Source organism: Triturus cristatus, chromosome 5_1 (genome assembly GCF_964204655.1).
Source record: "Triturus cristatus chromosome 5_1, aTriCri1.1, whole genome shotgun sequence".
NCBI classification, from domain to species: domain Eukaryota; kingdom Metazoa; phylum Chordata; class Amphibia; order Caudata; family Salamandridae; genus Triturus; species Triturus cristatus.
The window spans coordinates 395087957-395103139 of record NC_140587.1 but is presented as its reverse complement, the minus strand read 5'-3'; the positions used below and the strand labels follow the sequence as shown (position 1 = coordinate 395103139).

The following is a 15183-nucleotide window of genomic DNA, read 5'->3' as shown; positions in this document are numbered from 1 at the left end:
ACATCGGAAAGTAGTCGTTTTTACAGAGAACCCTGGAAATTGTGGAATAGGTTGAAAATGACCAACCAGGAATTTAACAAATAAATTGCTTTGTATTGATCAGCTGATTTTACACTTAAAGAATCAACACCTTGTCCATGAAAGCGAGGAAAGAATATTTTACCTATGAATATAACATATAACCTATTTGTTTCATCCTATCTAATCAGTTTGCCAAATTTCATGGCAATGTTACATATTAGTGAAAGACCGATAAAAACAGAAATGGCTTACCTTCTTTCAAACATCCGCAAAGAGTAAAGTTTACAGGTGCAGCCCAATGCAATGACAAGGAGCAGTCCACAGATGAGGCTTCCTATGACAGCAGCTGTTATCACTCTGGTAGGGACAATTACCGGGCAATTCTCCTCATCACTTCCATCGCCACAATCATCTTGGGAGTCACAAACCCAACTCTCAAAGACACAGCGGTTATTCTTGCAGTGAAAATTGCCAGGCTGGCAAAAGAAGCAATTCTTTTCATCTGAGCCATTGGGACAGTGGTTTTGGTAATTGCATCGGTCAGAACGAGGATAGCAGACGCCGTTCCTAGAGCAAGGAAACTCTTCTTTTTGGCACATTGTACAGTTAGTTTCATCCCTTCCGTTTGGACAATGCCAATAGCCATCACAGCGCTGCTGCTCAGTATAGCAGCCCCAGTTGCCACCACATGGAACCTCCCATGGCAGACAGAAGCCATCTACTTGATAAGTTGCATTAAAACCTCTTGCAGCATTTACTTTATCAGCACAAAAATGCACTCTGATTTGTCCAGATGATGAAACAACTGTAAGGGGAGCATGAGAGTCAAAAGCTGTCAACACACGCAAAAGCTTGCGAGGATTTTCTTCTAATCCATCATATATTTTCACATAGTCACCATAACCAGTTCCATCCAACTTGAAATCGGTAAAACGCAGAATAACCTTACGATGATCTCCAGTGTCAATCAGCCAGGTGCAATTGCTCCCTGGAGGATAGAAGTCAGGATAATTTGGTGAGCTAAAAGTCCCATAGAAATATTTGAGCCTCTGACCACACGTGGGAACATCACAATCAATCTCATCACCCAGGTCAAGGCAGTCAATGTTTCCATCACATTTTAATGACTCCGGAAGACATGTGTAGACTTTGGTATATCGGGAAAGACACTGAAACTGGTTGTAAGTGCATTGCTGGAAGAGCGAGGCTGCAGACGGATTAACTTTGGCACAGAGTTCTTCATCAGAACTGTCTCCACATTCATCCATGTGGTTACATTTCAAGTTATCTGGAATACATTTTCCATTATCACAACGAAACTGGTCATCGTCACAGGATGGTTCAACAGTCTTACCTATGTAAAACAAAAAGAAAAAAAGTAGGTGACATTGCTTTTCACAAAACATTAAGAATGACTATTTTTCAGGGCATACAAATGTAAGATATTTACCTCAGATAATCTTGGCGGTTTAAGCAGAATGTGAATATATCCAGTGTATCGCTCTCAAAAATAACTCAAATAATTTTATGTAAGGGTTAAAAGTAAACCGAGAGTACACCGGTTAACTGTTATACCACAGACTAGTGTATTTCACAAACATTGAGGAGAGCCATGTATAGAAGAATGGTAAACTATTTGAAAAATACGGGGGCGTGGCCTGACAGCATGGCTAGCTAGACGCGTCTCAGCGCAGCTCCTGCCCCGTAAGTTAATATCCTGCTGAAATCCTGGCGGAAGCGGAATAATTTTGGAACCGCTGACATCGGTACCCCCCCTGGCCCCGAGGGTCCTGGATGAAGTGGGGGAAGCCGGCCCGAAGTCGGGGGAATTGTGTGTAGAACCCCGGAGCCGCGCCAGGCTGCCCGTGCCAAAGATGGCGGCGCCAACCGTCGCCGGAGGTCTGGTACGGCTGCAGTGAGGCTGACCACACAAGCTTGTACGGCGGTGACCCGAAGTGGGGAACCGGGCGGTGCCATTGTCCCCGGGGGCCTCCTGGAGGTGGATGTTGGAGGAGAGCGGATGCGGCGGGCCCCGCTGGCCGCTCCGAACGGGGGAGGCGATCTACGCAAGTCCGGTGTCGAAGTAACGCAGCGAAAGGCCCATGCACTATCCTGAGGTAGGAGCCTGGAAACACTGGGGAGAGCGGTGGAGATACGGCGGCTAAAAGGAGTGCAGAGTCCGGAAGGTGGGCTTGGGCTCCAGGCCTGTGGGCGCCCAGCGGTCTGGTCCTCCCTGCGAGGTGAGGGAGAGGTGCGGCCCGGCGGAGGCCTGAGGAAGACGGGCGGTAGGCCCAGGTGGAGACCCGGGGAGAACATTGGCTGGCCCCGTGGTGAGGGGACGGCGGCCGGCGGGATGTTCAGTCCTGGGCCATGAGGTGCCCTTAAAGACGGGGATATTTGCTGAGGTGTCCTGCTGCGGTGGCGTTTGGGCCCTGATCTACCCAGGGGACAGGAGGGGCCTATCGGCTTAGCCCGGCTGGAGAAGAGGAAGTGGACAGTCGGTGCCCCGGCCCTAGCTAATGGGCTGCGTAACGGCGCTCCCACTGCAGGCCCCCCGGTGAGGAAGAGTAGCAGGCCGAGGGGGAGACAAAGAGGCCTGCAGGGCCCTGGGCTTCGGGCCAGAGTGAACACAGCCTGGGGGAGCCGGGCGTGGACCCCGGAGACCCGTCGGCTCCTTCTCGAGCCTGCCGGAGGAGGAGCGCAGCTTCTACAGGCCGGCCTCTCAGAGGCCCGGCATTGTTGATACGAGCGGCCGGAGATAGGCCCAGAGCGCGACGGAGGAGGTGGGGTGAGGCCGATCCCCACGACCGCAGGGGTCCCTACACTGAGACTTGACGATGGCGCGGGAAGCTGGGCAGCGGTGCATTGTGCGCCTGGAAGCGGTGCCCCTGAGGGGGGATGAGGTGAGAGGTCCCCCTCCTTGGAGTGGTGTGTGACAGGGTCGAACCCGTGGGGATACCCCCTCTGGACCAGCTCGGAGTGCCTGGGGGACGGCGGTGTAGCAGACTCGGAACCCCCACTGCGAAGGTGACCTGATTCGGGGAATCCTATCCCTGGTTTGGTTGGTCGGGGGGGCCACGGCGGTGTCCCAGAGGTCAGCCCTGCGGAAGATGGGGAAAGACCGGGCCTTGAGAGGCGCCCAGACGAACAAAATTGACCAATGCACGGTCCCGGGCCAGACGGTGCCGGATCGCCTTAGAGCGGAGATGGATCGGGGAACCCAGCTGGAGGCGGCCGCACAGGATAAGACGGATATACTGGCAGCGATCCGAGACTCCAGGGTGGCGTTAGAAAACAAAATGGACGGGATGGCCATGGATATCAATCATCTCCGCCTGGATCTCAGGAAGGTGGCGGACAGGGTTACCACTACAGAGGGAGACCTGAATACGCTGCAGTCGGAGGTCGGGCAGTTGAGGGAGACGGTGGCGGCCCTCCAGGACCATACTGCCCGGCTGGAGGACAGGGCGGAGGATGCCGAAGGGCGCTCGCGACGAAACAATCTCCGTTTTTTGGGTTTTCCTGAAAGGGCGGAGGGCCCGGCGGCGGACCTCTTCCTGGAGGACTGGATTGGTAGAGCGTTCCCCCAGCTGAGACTATCCAAAATGTTTGCGGTGGAACGGGCGCATAGGTCGCTGGGGCCGCCCCCAAAAACGGGCTCCCCGCCTAGGACTCTGATCGCCCGGCTGTTCAACTTTAGGGACCGGGACATGATTTTACAGTATATCCGGGCTAAGGGCCCTCCTTGATTCGAAGGCCACGACATTCACATCTATCCCGATTACACTAAAAAAGTGCAAGGCTTACGGACCGATTTCATGAGTGTCAAACGACGCCTACGTAGCCATAATATCAAATACAGCCTGATGTTCCCAGCCAGGCTCCGAGTACAGCACGCTGACAGAATCCACTTCTTTGGCACTCCGTCGGAGGCTGCCAACTGGATGGATTCGCTGGGCCTGGCCAGTCCGGATCAAACGCAGGGATGGCAGGAGCAGGGACGTCGGAGTAATCGACAGCGAAGCCGGCAACGCTGCGGGGACGGACGACAGAGGCGGGACCACGATCGTGCGATTGAGGGGCCTATTGTGGTGGGACCGGACGGCACGCTCCTCACGGAGGGAGTGGGCATCCAGACGCAGAACCAGTTCTCCCCACTCTGTCTGGTTCAGGAAACACAGTCGGACCTGGAGGGGGCCGCCGGCCCGGATATGGTAGGCTCCGAACATAAGTGAGGGAGAGTCCTGACGCTGTGCCTCTGAGATAGATCGACATTGACACTGTGAGTACTGGGTCTGGCCCGCCGGGCATTTGGCTTTCCTGGGAAACGTAGCAGCACGAACATTGAACCCTCTGAACTAGTGGGAGGGGGGGTGGTTCGAGACTTGCTAGAAGGAGGTACTGTATTCCGCCTACACGCTGGTTAGGTGTGCCGGCTGTGGAGTGCCGAGGCGACCTGGCTAGACCTCGGTCGGGCGGGGTTGCGTGGTGCCAGGCAGTCGGCTGATTCCCAGAGTTATTGGAGGCTGAGAAGGTCAAGAGGCTTTGGTTGACCAAGTGAAGTTGAAACTGCTTTTATTCAGTTAAGTTGGGAGGGCTATCTTGAGGGGTGGGAGGTGCTTTGGGGCGGGGTTCTGAGTCCTCAGGCCGGGATCGGTTGTGAGAATGACGGGCTACCGCCTGTGGGTGGGGGGAGCTGGGATTTACAGTTGGGAGTTTGCTGGGGTTGCTGCCGGGTCAGGTTCATGTTGGCGCATAGGGGATCACAGTCTTGGGTCCCGGGCGGGGGCCAGATCCGGCATTGATGGGAGGTCCACGCATCGCGGGCGGGGAGCTAGGATGCCGACAAATGTTCCCTTATGACAGGGGGTGCTCAGAGTTACAAACTAATTACGTGGAATGTGCGGGGGCTCAATAACATGGTGAAACGGATCCGGGTAGCGCTATACCTAAGGCGATATGGGGTCAGTGTAGCTTTACTCCAGGAAACCCACTTATGGGGAGACTATCTTAAATTTGTCCAACGCAGGTGGAGGGGTCAGCTCTTTGCCACATCCTACTCAGGGTTTGCCCGGGGTGTGCTGATATGGGTGGCACCGGGAGTCCCCTTCCAGGCTCTCCATGTTGAACAGGATCCAGAGGGTAGATTTGTGGCGGTGACGGGGACCCTTGATGGAAGCAGTATCTGCCTGGTGAATGTTTACGCCCCGAATAGCGACGACGGGGGGTTTCTAAGCCGAGCATTGGGAGGGCTGGATCTGGACCCGGGAACGGAATTGGTGGTGGCGGGGGACTTCAATTGTGCCCTAGATGGGGAGCTCGATAGATTCCCCCCCAAGCCGGATGCCAAGCCCCACGTCAGAGAGGCTATGAGCCGCATGATACTTAATTATGGCCTACTGGATGTGTGGCGCCACCGTAACCCTAGTCGCAGAGTGTACTCGTGCCACACTCCTGCTGCCAACACCTTTAGCAAATTGGACAATTTCTTCATTCAACAGTCGGCGATCTGCCGGGTAGCGGAGACGCAGTATCTAGCCCGATATTTGTCGGACCATTCCCCGCTCCTGATCACTTACTCACTGGCCCGACCGAGATCGAAGATACCACTTTGGAGGCTCAATACTGAAGCCTTGAGCGACCCGATTTATAATGACGCTATCTTGACGGGGTTAACTGAATACATAGAGATCAACTGGGGCTCTGCCAGCACCAGATCGACCGAATGGGACGCAATGAAGGTGGTGGTTCGGGGGATATGTCGGTCCACGGAGGTAGGGGTCAAAAAAGTGTTGGAACGTGACCTGAGGAGGCAGGAGGTACGGTTGGAGGAGTTGGAAACGGAACTCCCCACGCATAAGGAGAGCTCGGCTGAAAGGGACGAAGTGCGGCAGCGAATAGGAGACCTATGGGACTCGTTCGGCAAATATGTATGAACGGAGAGTAGGCGTCGTTGGTACACGGAAGGAGATAAGGCGGGCGGTTGTTGGCGCGCCTGATTCGAACGGCGACTCAGCCACGCCCGATTTTGGCCCTTAAAAACGATCTGGGTCAGATGGTCTATACCCAACATGAAATAAATAGCGTGTTTGTGGCCCACCTCAGAAAGTGTACTCTGAGACCCGGTCTCCCTCGGCCCCTGAGGCGGTGGAGGCCTATTTGGATGGGATGGATCTGCCCAGCTTAGCCGTAGAAGACCGGGACGCACTGGGAGGCCCCCTCAGGGGGGAAGAAATACGGGCAGCTATTGCCCACCTAAAAACGGAAAAATCCCCGGGAATGGACGGCATACTCGCCGAGCTTTACAAGGAGTTCGGTGGACTGCTGGTCCCCAAACTACTAGAAACCGTGTTGGAGGCCGGGACACGTGGTGTGCTGCCGGACTCCATGCGGGAAGCATTGATTGTAATGATCCCCAAACCTGGGAAGGACCCCCTCCTTCCCGGCTCTTATAGGCCCATTTCCATGCTGAATGTGGATCTTAAAATTATCAGTCAGGTGTTGGCGTCCAGGCTCCTTCCTTATCTTCGGCGGCTAATCCATGATGATCAGTCCGGCTTTATACCGGGTAGAAATACTCTGAGGAATATTCGACGCCTGGCGCACATTATGCAATCAGTGGAGGGACGAGCCCAGCAGAACACTTTAGTGTTCCTTGATATCAAACAGGCGTTTGATTCCATCGGATGGATTTATCTCTGGCAGGTTCTGCTTAGGATGGGTTTGGGGGCAGGATTCGTTAATTGGATCAAGCTATTGTATGCTCGGCCGCTGGCACGGGTCCATACGGGTCGATACGTGTCGGATGCCTTTACCATTGAGAGGGGAACGCGGCAAGGCTGCCCGCTTTCCCCATTGTTGTTTGCCCTGACAATGGAGCCGTTGGCGTGCCATTTGCGCAGGATACTCGAGGGACAGGGCATCCGGTTGGGGAACACGGAGCATGTGGTGTCATTGTACGCCGACGATGCATTAATATACCTGAGTCGGCCGACCCAATCACTGCCGATATTGTTAACAGCGCTGGCCAAGTTCGCTGACGCCTCCGGACTCTATATTAACAGAGCAAAGTCACAGCTCTATACGATTGAATCTAAGATCACCTGGGAGGCGGACCAGCGACCGGAGCTGGAACTTCCCTGGGCGGAGGATACGATCCGATACTTAGGGATATGGCTTGATAGGTCCAGGGAAGGGTTTTACCAGCGTAACATGGGGAGGATCATCCAGGGGTTGCAGGGTAGCATTACCTTTTGGAATACTCTTAACCTCTCCCTGATGGGAAAGATTGCACTCATAAAGATGGTGGTCCTGCCCCGTTGCCTCTATACCATGCAAGGGTCTTTTTTAGAGATTCCACACCGGGTCTTTCGGGAACTCGACTCGCTCCAGGTCCAACTGCTATGGAATGGGAAGCGCTGCAGGGTAAGTTTGGAGGTCCTGAAACGTAGCTGGGGTAGAGGGGGTTTGGAGATTCCCGATCTAGAGCTTTACTACTTTGCGTCGCAATTACAACATGCCATAGCTTGGTTGGACGCGGATCCCTCTTGGGAGAGGTCCCTGCTGGCGGGTACGTGCGGGGACCGCCAGCTAGGGGCTTTGTTGTGGCGGGCTGTGGGGCGGGACCCACCTCTGGTGCAGCTAGGGGCCGCAATTTGGAACCGAGTGGTTCGCAAAACTATTCAAGATAGACCCTTCGCCCCGGAGGCGGATTTCTGGCAGATGCCGCCCTTTGCGCAGATCGAACGGGTAATGTCAACGGGGGCGTGGACGTCAGGGGGCTGCCTGATGTTGGCCGACCTGTACCCGGACGATAAATGTATTACATATCAGGAAGCAATGACCACCTTTGAGTTGGGAGCAGGGCAGTTTCTGCATTATGCAAAAATAGCGGCAACAGCACGACAACTGTGACCTATGTTTCCGGAGGCCCCAGGGCACACTCAGACCTTGGTCACTACGATAGCTATGGCGGGAGGGCGAAAATGTGTTACTCACCTCTATAAGGCGCTACGGGAGGATTAAAAAAATCGGCCCCCTAAAAATAGAAGAAAAATGGCAGCAGGTGTGCCCGCAGGAGCTTGCACCGCGAGACTGGGTGCGAATCCACGAAAGTGTGCGGAAGGTGGCAGTGAGCAATCGCTTTAAGCAAATCCAGTACAACATAATACACATGACATAGCTGTCCCCTAGGAGGTTGCACGCCATTGATGGCTCCAGGGACCCCCGTTGTCCCAGATGTCGCGGTGAGCCAGCAGATTTTCTGCATATGGTGTGGACGTGCCCAACGATCCAGACGTACTGGGGGGCGATTATTGACGAGCTGACCCGGATAACCGGTTGGACGATCGCATTGGATCCTCGTGTATGTCTGCTGGGGCTGATTCCGCGAGACCCGAAACGCAAGCTAAGCAGGCGGTTTCTGGTCCTGGGGCTAGTGATAGCCAAAAGGCGTATAGCAATCCACTGGTTGACGCAGCAAGGACCTGTATTGGCAAAGTGGAGGTCAGATTTACGGGAATGGGCCCTGGCAGAGGAGGGGCACATACGAAGCACTAGGAGAGACCCCAAGTTGCCTGAGGTGCTACTAGCATGGGGGGCAATGATGCAGGACATAGCGGGACAGGCCTCCCAGGTCACTATATCCAGTACAGCGGGACTGTCCATCGAGGTGGGGGAGACCCTAGGTCGAGAGAGGGAGATCGCAGGTGGCCCCGTGTGAGTACTCTGATAAGCGACCTTTGAGTTACGGTGACCCGGCAGCGGGGGTGGGGTGGGGTAGGGAGGGGTAGGGGGGGTGGTTGGGTTGGGGGCAGCGGATGGGAGGTGGGAGGGGGGTATTGTTTTTAAGATTGGTTTGGATAAAGCGAATTCACAGAGACATCGATTGTACATTATGAAAGAGAATGGACTCTACAAGGAATTGCACCCATACGTGAGGCACGATTGCTGCAGACTTAATAATAGGCTTCTGGATGACGCAACGACCGGACCACTGCTAGGTGCCACGGGTTGGCTTGGTCCCTTGGTAATCTGTAGATATCTGTCCCACGGCTTCCTGGGTTGGAGTCTCTTCGAAGCACCGGTCGATATGGCTATGTTCTACAGTGTACTGATGATGATGCACGTTGTGACCTTGAGGAAACCAATAAAGTTTGTTTAAAATCAAAAAAAAAAAAAAAAAACTATTTGAAAAATACATTTAAAAGTTGTAAGAAACTGAAGTATTTGTTTTAGGAGGGGTGACAGTTCACCTCAAATAATAATCACAATCCTTGTCAGGATGCATCACAAAAGTCAGTAAATAAACCTGTGCTCAAGTCTCCTGGTAGCTATGTCCCAGAGCAGCCAGGATTAACTTAGAGACAATGTGCAAAGTATTTATGTTGTACTCAAAAAGTAATAAAGTGGAAACGCAACAAAAGAAAAATTGGAAAAATGTAATAAATACAATAACACCAGAACAACAAAAATCCAATTAGTAGAACCAGAGTTATGAATTCTTTCAATTTGCATTTATTAATAGCGTCAAAAAGTACCAAGTGCCAACCACAGGCACTGGACCGGAACAAGGGTAAGATTTAAGGTGGACCACGATGAAGCGCGGGTCAGATACAAGGACCAGGTTCATCCGTGTTGTAACGTTGCCATCTTGTTTGGAAACTTTTATGAAGGAAGAAATATTCAGCATAGCCAGGCTGGTGACATGATCCGAGGAAAGGCTCAACGATGACGGGGAGCTGCTCTCAAGGTCTTGGAGTTGATTGGAGGCTGCTCAGCATCAGGCACGGTAAAGAAGTCAATAAAGGTGGTCAGCGTTACTAGGGGGCAGCTCTGCATTTATTCCAGGAAATTAGTCGATCGGGTGCTGCGTGGCATCGAATCTGGTGAGGCTATTAACAAAGGCGGTCACCGTCAATGCTCGCTGTCAAGTTCAGTGATGCTTTCAGTTGGGCAGGGAAGAGTACGCTCTAACCACAGCAGGGGTCCCAAGCCCTTGGGGTACACTAGTTTTTGGGGGTGAGGGGATGGGGTTTAGTCAGAATTCACTCCCAGAGGCCAACAGACGAGACCAGGTCATGCCCAGCTGGGACTGGTCAACTGGTAAGCAAGAAAGGGACGACTGACCCTTAGATTCACTTCTGGGGCCCTGGGATCAAGGTAAGCAGGTCCAGTCTTCCTTCAAGTTCTTCAGACAGCAGGGCTATCCTCCTTCTGATTCTTCTCAGGCCCAGGAAAGTTCTGAGAAGACTGCTGGGCATAACATATTTATGCCCAGTTTCACTCTGTGCTGGGGGCAACCACTGGCCACACTGTAGCCAATTCAATGAGATAAGAGTTCCCAGAGGTTACCCTCCCCATATTTATAGCACTTCTCTACCTAAATCCAATATGGCAGGACCTTTCTTACCTTAGTCAGAGCTCCCTTGGCACACCCAGGGGGTAGATATGCTAATGGGAAAAACCTCCTTTCTAGTCACTCTAAACCAGTTCTGGGATAGCTCCCACTCCGACTGGGTTTGGAGCCAAGCTAAATAGAGGGACAACGGAAAGGGGGCAGGCCTGGAGTCATGTTTATCTGCTTGTGAAAAAGTAGGTCTCCCATTGTAATGCTGTCAGGATATGGTCAACACCTTCCGGCATCCAAGCCCTTTGTACTCTATCTGGGAACAATACACATCTAAGGGAGCCATCAGCATTCAGGTGACAGTTGAATACTGGCAGAAAGGCCTCCAGCGATTTAGGCAGCGAGAGGTAACTTTTCTTAAAGTATCTTTCCCAACAAAGTTAGCTAAAATTTGATTTCACCATTAATTTGGATTTTGAATAACTAATAAAACGAGTCCTAAAATTATATCTGTAGCTGCATCCAACTTGAAACTATCATTAGAAGGTATTCTAATGTAATCCAGTGTTTTGCTATGGGGCAGCTAACCTTGCCAAAAGAAAATGGGCTCTTGGGGTCTTTTCGCTGTCAGGAGATGTGTAAAATTAATTGCTAAATGTCCAACGTTTACATACCATGCACCCAGCCTTATTGGACCATAAAGCCTACCTTAGGGGTGTCTTATAAATATTCAAAAGGGAGGTTTATACCGGTCAAAAGAGGAGTTTGACAGTACAAATTTGCCTTTTTGAAAACTGCACAGCCAGGCTGAATTGGCAGGTTTGTTATGTTATGTTATGTTAAATAAATTTATAAGGGCGCAACTAACACCATTAGGTTTCTTGGCGCCAAAGTAAAGAGAGCAGAAGATAGCGCAAAGGCCGTTTATTGATAAGATTCTGTGAAAAGAAAAGTTTTAAGGGCAGATCTGAAGCTGGGGTACGAAGTGGTCAATCTCAGGGACAGGGGGAGGGAGTTCCAAAAAGTGGGGGCCAGGAAGGAGAACTTGAGCCCGCCGTGTTTCTTCCTCTTATATCTAGGGATGGAAAGCAAGACCATTTGGGAAGACCGGAGAGTGCGGGAAGGGACGTAGGATTGAAGAAGGGAAGAAATAAAGAGGGGGCCCTGGCCGGCTAGAGATTTGTAAATGATACAACCCAGCTTGAACTTACAGCGGGCGGCTACAGGGAGCCAATGAAGGCTCTTTAGGAGGGGACGGACATGATGATCTCTAGGGAGGAAGTGGATCAGGCGGGCAGCCTGATTCTGGATCAGCTGAAGCCGCCTGAGTTGGTAGGCTGGGATGCTTACATAGAGCGCGTTGGCGTAGTCTAACCTCGATATTACAAGCGCCATCAGAGCCAAGGTAAGAGCCTCGGAAGTAAGTAGCCGGGAGATTTTCTTAATTTTCCTTAATTGGAAATGGCTGGAGGAGACTACCGCGCTAATCTGGGGCGTCATGGAGAGATTACTACTGATGACGACTCCCAGACTTTTAACACAGTTGGCGGGGCTAGGTGGACTGCCAAGGCTGAGAGGCCAAAAAGAAGAATCCCAAGGGTTGAGGGGACCCCCGACAAGAACGAGTTCGGTCTTGTCGGGGTTGAGCTTCAGATGGTTTGAGCTCATCCAGTTGCTGATAAAGCACAGGGTATTTTGAAAGGTGGCAATAGAGTCAGCAGAGGAGTTGATGTTGAAAATTAGTTGTATGTCATCAGCATAATTGAATGCTGTGACATTGAACTGACGGAGGGCACGGATAAGTGGGGAAAGATACAAATTAAAAAGGAGGGGGGGGAGGGAAGAGCCCTGTGGGACACCACAGGACAGTTTGACCTGGGAGGCAGTAAACTGGGATAGTCTGACAGCTTGATGGCGTTGGGTCAGAAAGGATCGGACCCAGGCCAGAGCGGTGCCCTGGATGCCAGCCTCCCTGACACGATCGACCAAAATTTGATGGTCGACCGTGTCAAAGGCGGCCGACAAGTCCAGGAGGACCAAGGCCTGGCAGATGTTCACGTCCGCGCCCCTGCGCAGTTCCTCCATAACAGAAAGGATGACGGCTTCTGTTGAGTGCGCAGGTCTGAATCCAGCCTGCTGGGGGTCCAGTACACCAGATTCTTCCACAAAGGAGCTGAGAGCGTGAGTGACGTGCGACTCTAGAACTTTGCTAAGATAGGGAAGAAGAGAGATAGGGCGAAAGTTGCTCATGATGGAAGGGTCTGCCGAAGGTTTTTTGAGGATGGCAACCACCTCGGCCTGTTTGAAGGGTCCCGGAACCTCCCCTATGGCTAGAGAGTTGTTCAAGAGAGCAAGGGGGGGGTCAGGACAGGCGGTAAAAACTTCTCGAAGGACCGAGGGGGGGCAACAATCGCTGGGAGAGCCAGAAGAGACGTTGTGTAGGAGTGAGAGAAAGTTATCCTTGGAAATAGGAGGGAAGTGAGTAAAGGTGTGTGTGGGAGAATAACTGGGGACACAAAAGGATGTAGGGGCAGGTGGGGAGGTGGAAATGATAGTTTTAATTTTGGTGATTTTCTCCACAAAGAATTGATTAAGAGAGTCGCACAAGGATTGAGAAGGGAGAGGGGCTAAGATGACTCTTTCCGGGTTGGATAATTCATCCACTATAGAAAAAATATCTTTAGATTTATTGGATGAGTTTAAAATTTTGCCTGAGAAGTAGCATGATTTAGCCACAGTAATAGCGTTCTTGTACTCCTTCAGCCGAGACGAGAAGATCATTTTCGATTCGGGGGAGTAATCCCGGCGCCAGCGTCTCTCTGCCTGGCGGAGAGTAAGTTTGTGTGCGCGGAGCTCAGCGGTAAACCACTTTTGGGCATCGTGCCTGCGCCTTGTCTTAACCGGTTTTAGTGGTGCCACAGAGTCGGCCGCGGCGGTAAGACCGTGTGTGAGGGTTTTGGACTGAAGGTCGGTAGAGATGTTGGGTCCAGTCATGAGTGGGGGTGAAGAACTCAGGAGAGCCGTAAGTTTGTTAAGGTCGGCTTTATTCCAATTGCGCGCCAGGAAATTGGATTGGTGGGCAGCGGTGATAGGGGAAGACAGGAATAAGGAGAAAGTGATGAGGTGATGGTCAGACCAGAGACAAGGGGCGATGAGGGGAGCAGAGATGGCAAGAGATGTGGTCCAGACTTGGTCTAAAATGTGGCCTTTAACATGTGTGGGTGCATGTATATGTTGAGTGCAGTTAAGGCTCAACATTAGGTCAGAAAAAGCACGCGAATCAGCAGTTTCATGAGTGTCTGATGGCCAGTAATTAAAATCGCCCATGATCAACACGTTGGAATTGCTGATGGTAAGCTGGGTGATCATGTTACCGAACAGGATAGAAAAGTCAGGCATAGATTGAGGGGGGCGATAGGTCAACACACAGATGAGTGAAGACCCAGGCTGCTCCAGTCTTAATACGAGACAGTCTGTCGAGGCGATACTAGGAAAGAACACTGGGGAGAACCTAATGGGGTGTCTGATGATGGCTGCAACGCCGCCGCCCGCTTTACCAGCAGGGCGGTTGGTCTGCAGGATGTAGTAGCCTGGGGGAATGGCCGCCAGAACGTCAGGAGATGAATCGTCAGTGAGCCAGGTCTCGGTCAAGAACAGGACATCAGGCTGTTCCGAGTCCAGGAGGTAAAATATTTCTGATTGATGACAGACCAGGGACCGGGTGTTAAGATACATCACAGATAATGGGGAGGAAGTAGAGCGAGGGAGAGACTGGGCCCGGGACGCGGGATTTGAAGAATGGACGCCATTATCGGAAAAGATAGTAGACAGGCTTTACAGTGATATCGTAATTGGTGGCACAATGGGTGCTGCAGAGCACTAGTAGCATTTATTTACAGGCTCTGGGTACATGTAGTACCATAAATTAGGGAATTATAAATAAATTAGAGGTGCCAATCATGTGTATGCCAATTTCAGCACGTTTTCAAGAAGACCACAGTACTTTACTACTGGTTAGCAGGAATAAAGTGAGCAGAATCCCAAAGTCAACAACAAAAAGTTCTGGCAAAAATCAGGGGGAATATCCCATAAAATATGGTTATTTCCAACAAAAGTGATATTCTGTATGAAATGGTGGGCTATCTGTGTTACTGTGCCCAACCTTTTACTGTGGTGCAGCAGCTCACTACTGTACTAATGTTCCACCAAATACATTAGTCTACTGGCATAGGGTTTGAAGTGTTGAAATGATTCACTGGCAATTACTTCACATTCAGTGCTGGCCCAGTACTTATCAGACACTTAAAATGCTAACATTGCAATGGCGTAATGCCTGTTTCCCAAGCTTTGTTTAGTTTACTTCTCATACTGACAACAACTTTAATCAGAACTTTTATTAGCTCACAGAAAGGTAACCAAAGGCAGAGGAGAGATTAAAGGAGCGGTAGATGCCATCATATATCCCTACTCTAAACAAATTTCAGGCGCAGTATTTAAACCCTCTGAATATCGAGTTAATGAAATCACTACGGACCTCACCAATTAAAACTTCCTGCTTTCCAAAATGTGATAGCTTCAGGTTGCATAAAGCCATTCATTTTGCTTGTCACTTTTCATTCCTCATAGAAGAGAAGCTAAGCAAAACCCTGAGCCGGACATTAGAACCACCCCATCACAGCAAGAATTGGATGTCTGTCCATGAAGAAACATTCACTTCACCAATGGAAGCACAAGACTCATCAATGGCACTGGAAATACAAAGCTCATCAATGAAAACTCATCAAAACACGGGCAAAGTTCTAAAAGAAATTTAT

The 15183-nt window shown here is 51.4% G+C and overlaps 1 protein-coding gene across 2 annotated transcripts in view; it reads right to left on the bottom strand.

The window, feature by feature from the left end:
* The window catches only part of LRP12 (LDL receptor related protein 12), a 221406-nt gene that overhangs the window by 63441 nt on the left and 142782 nt on the right, over positions 1–15183 (bottom strand). For both annotated transcript variants that reach the window (XM_085605112.1, XM_085605113.1), the window contains one exon: positions 274–1375. In XM_085605112.1, the coding sequence (XP_085461238.1) occupies positions 274–1375 (1102 nt within the window). The remainder of the gene's footprint in view (positions 1–273; positions 1376–15183) is intronic.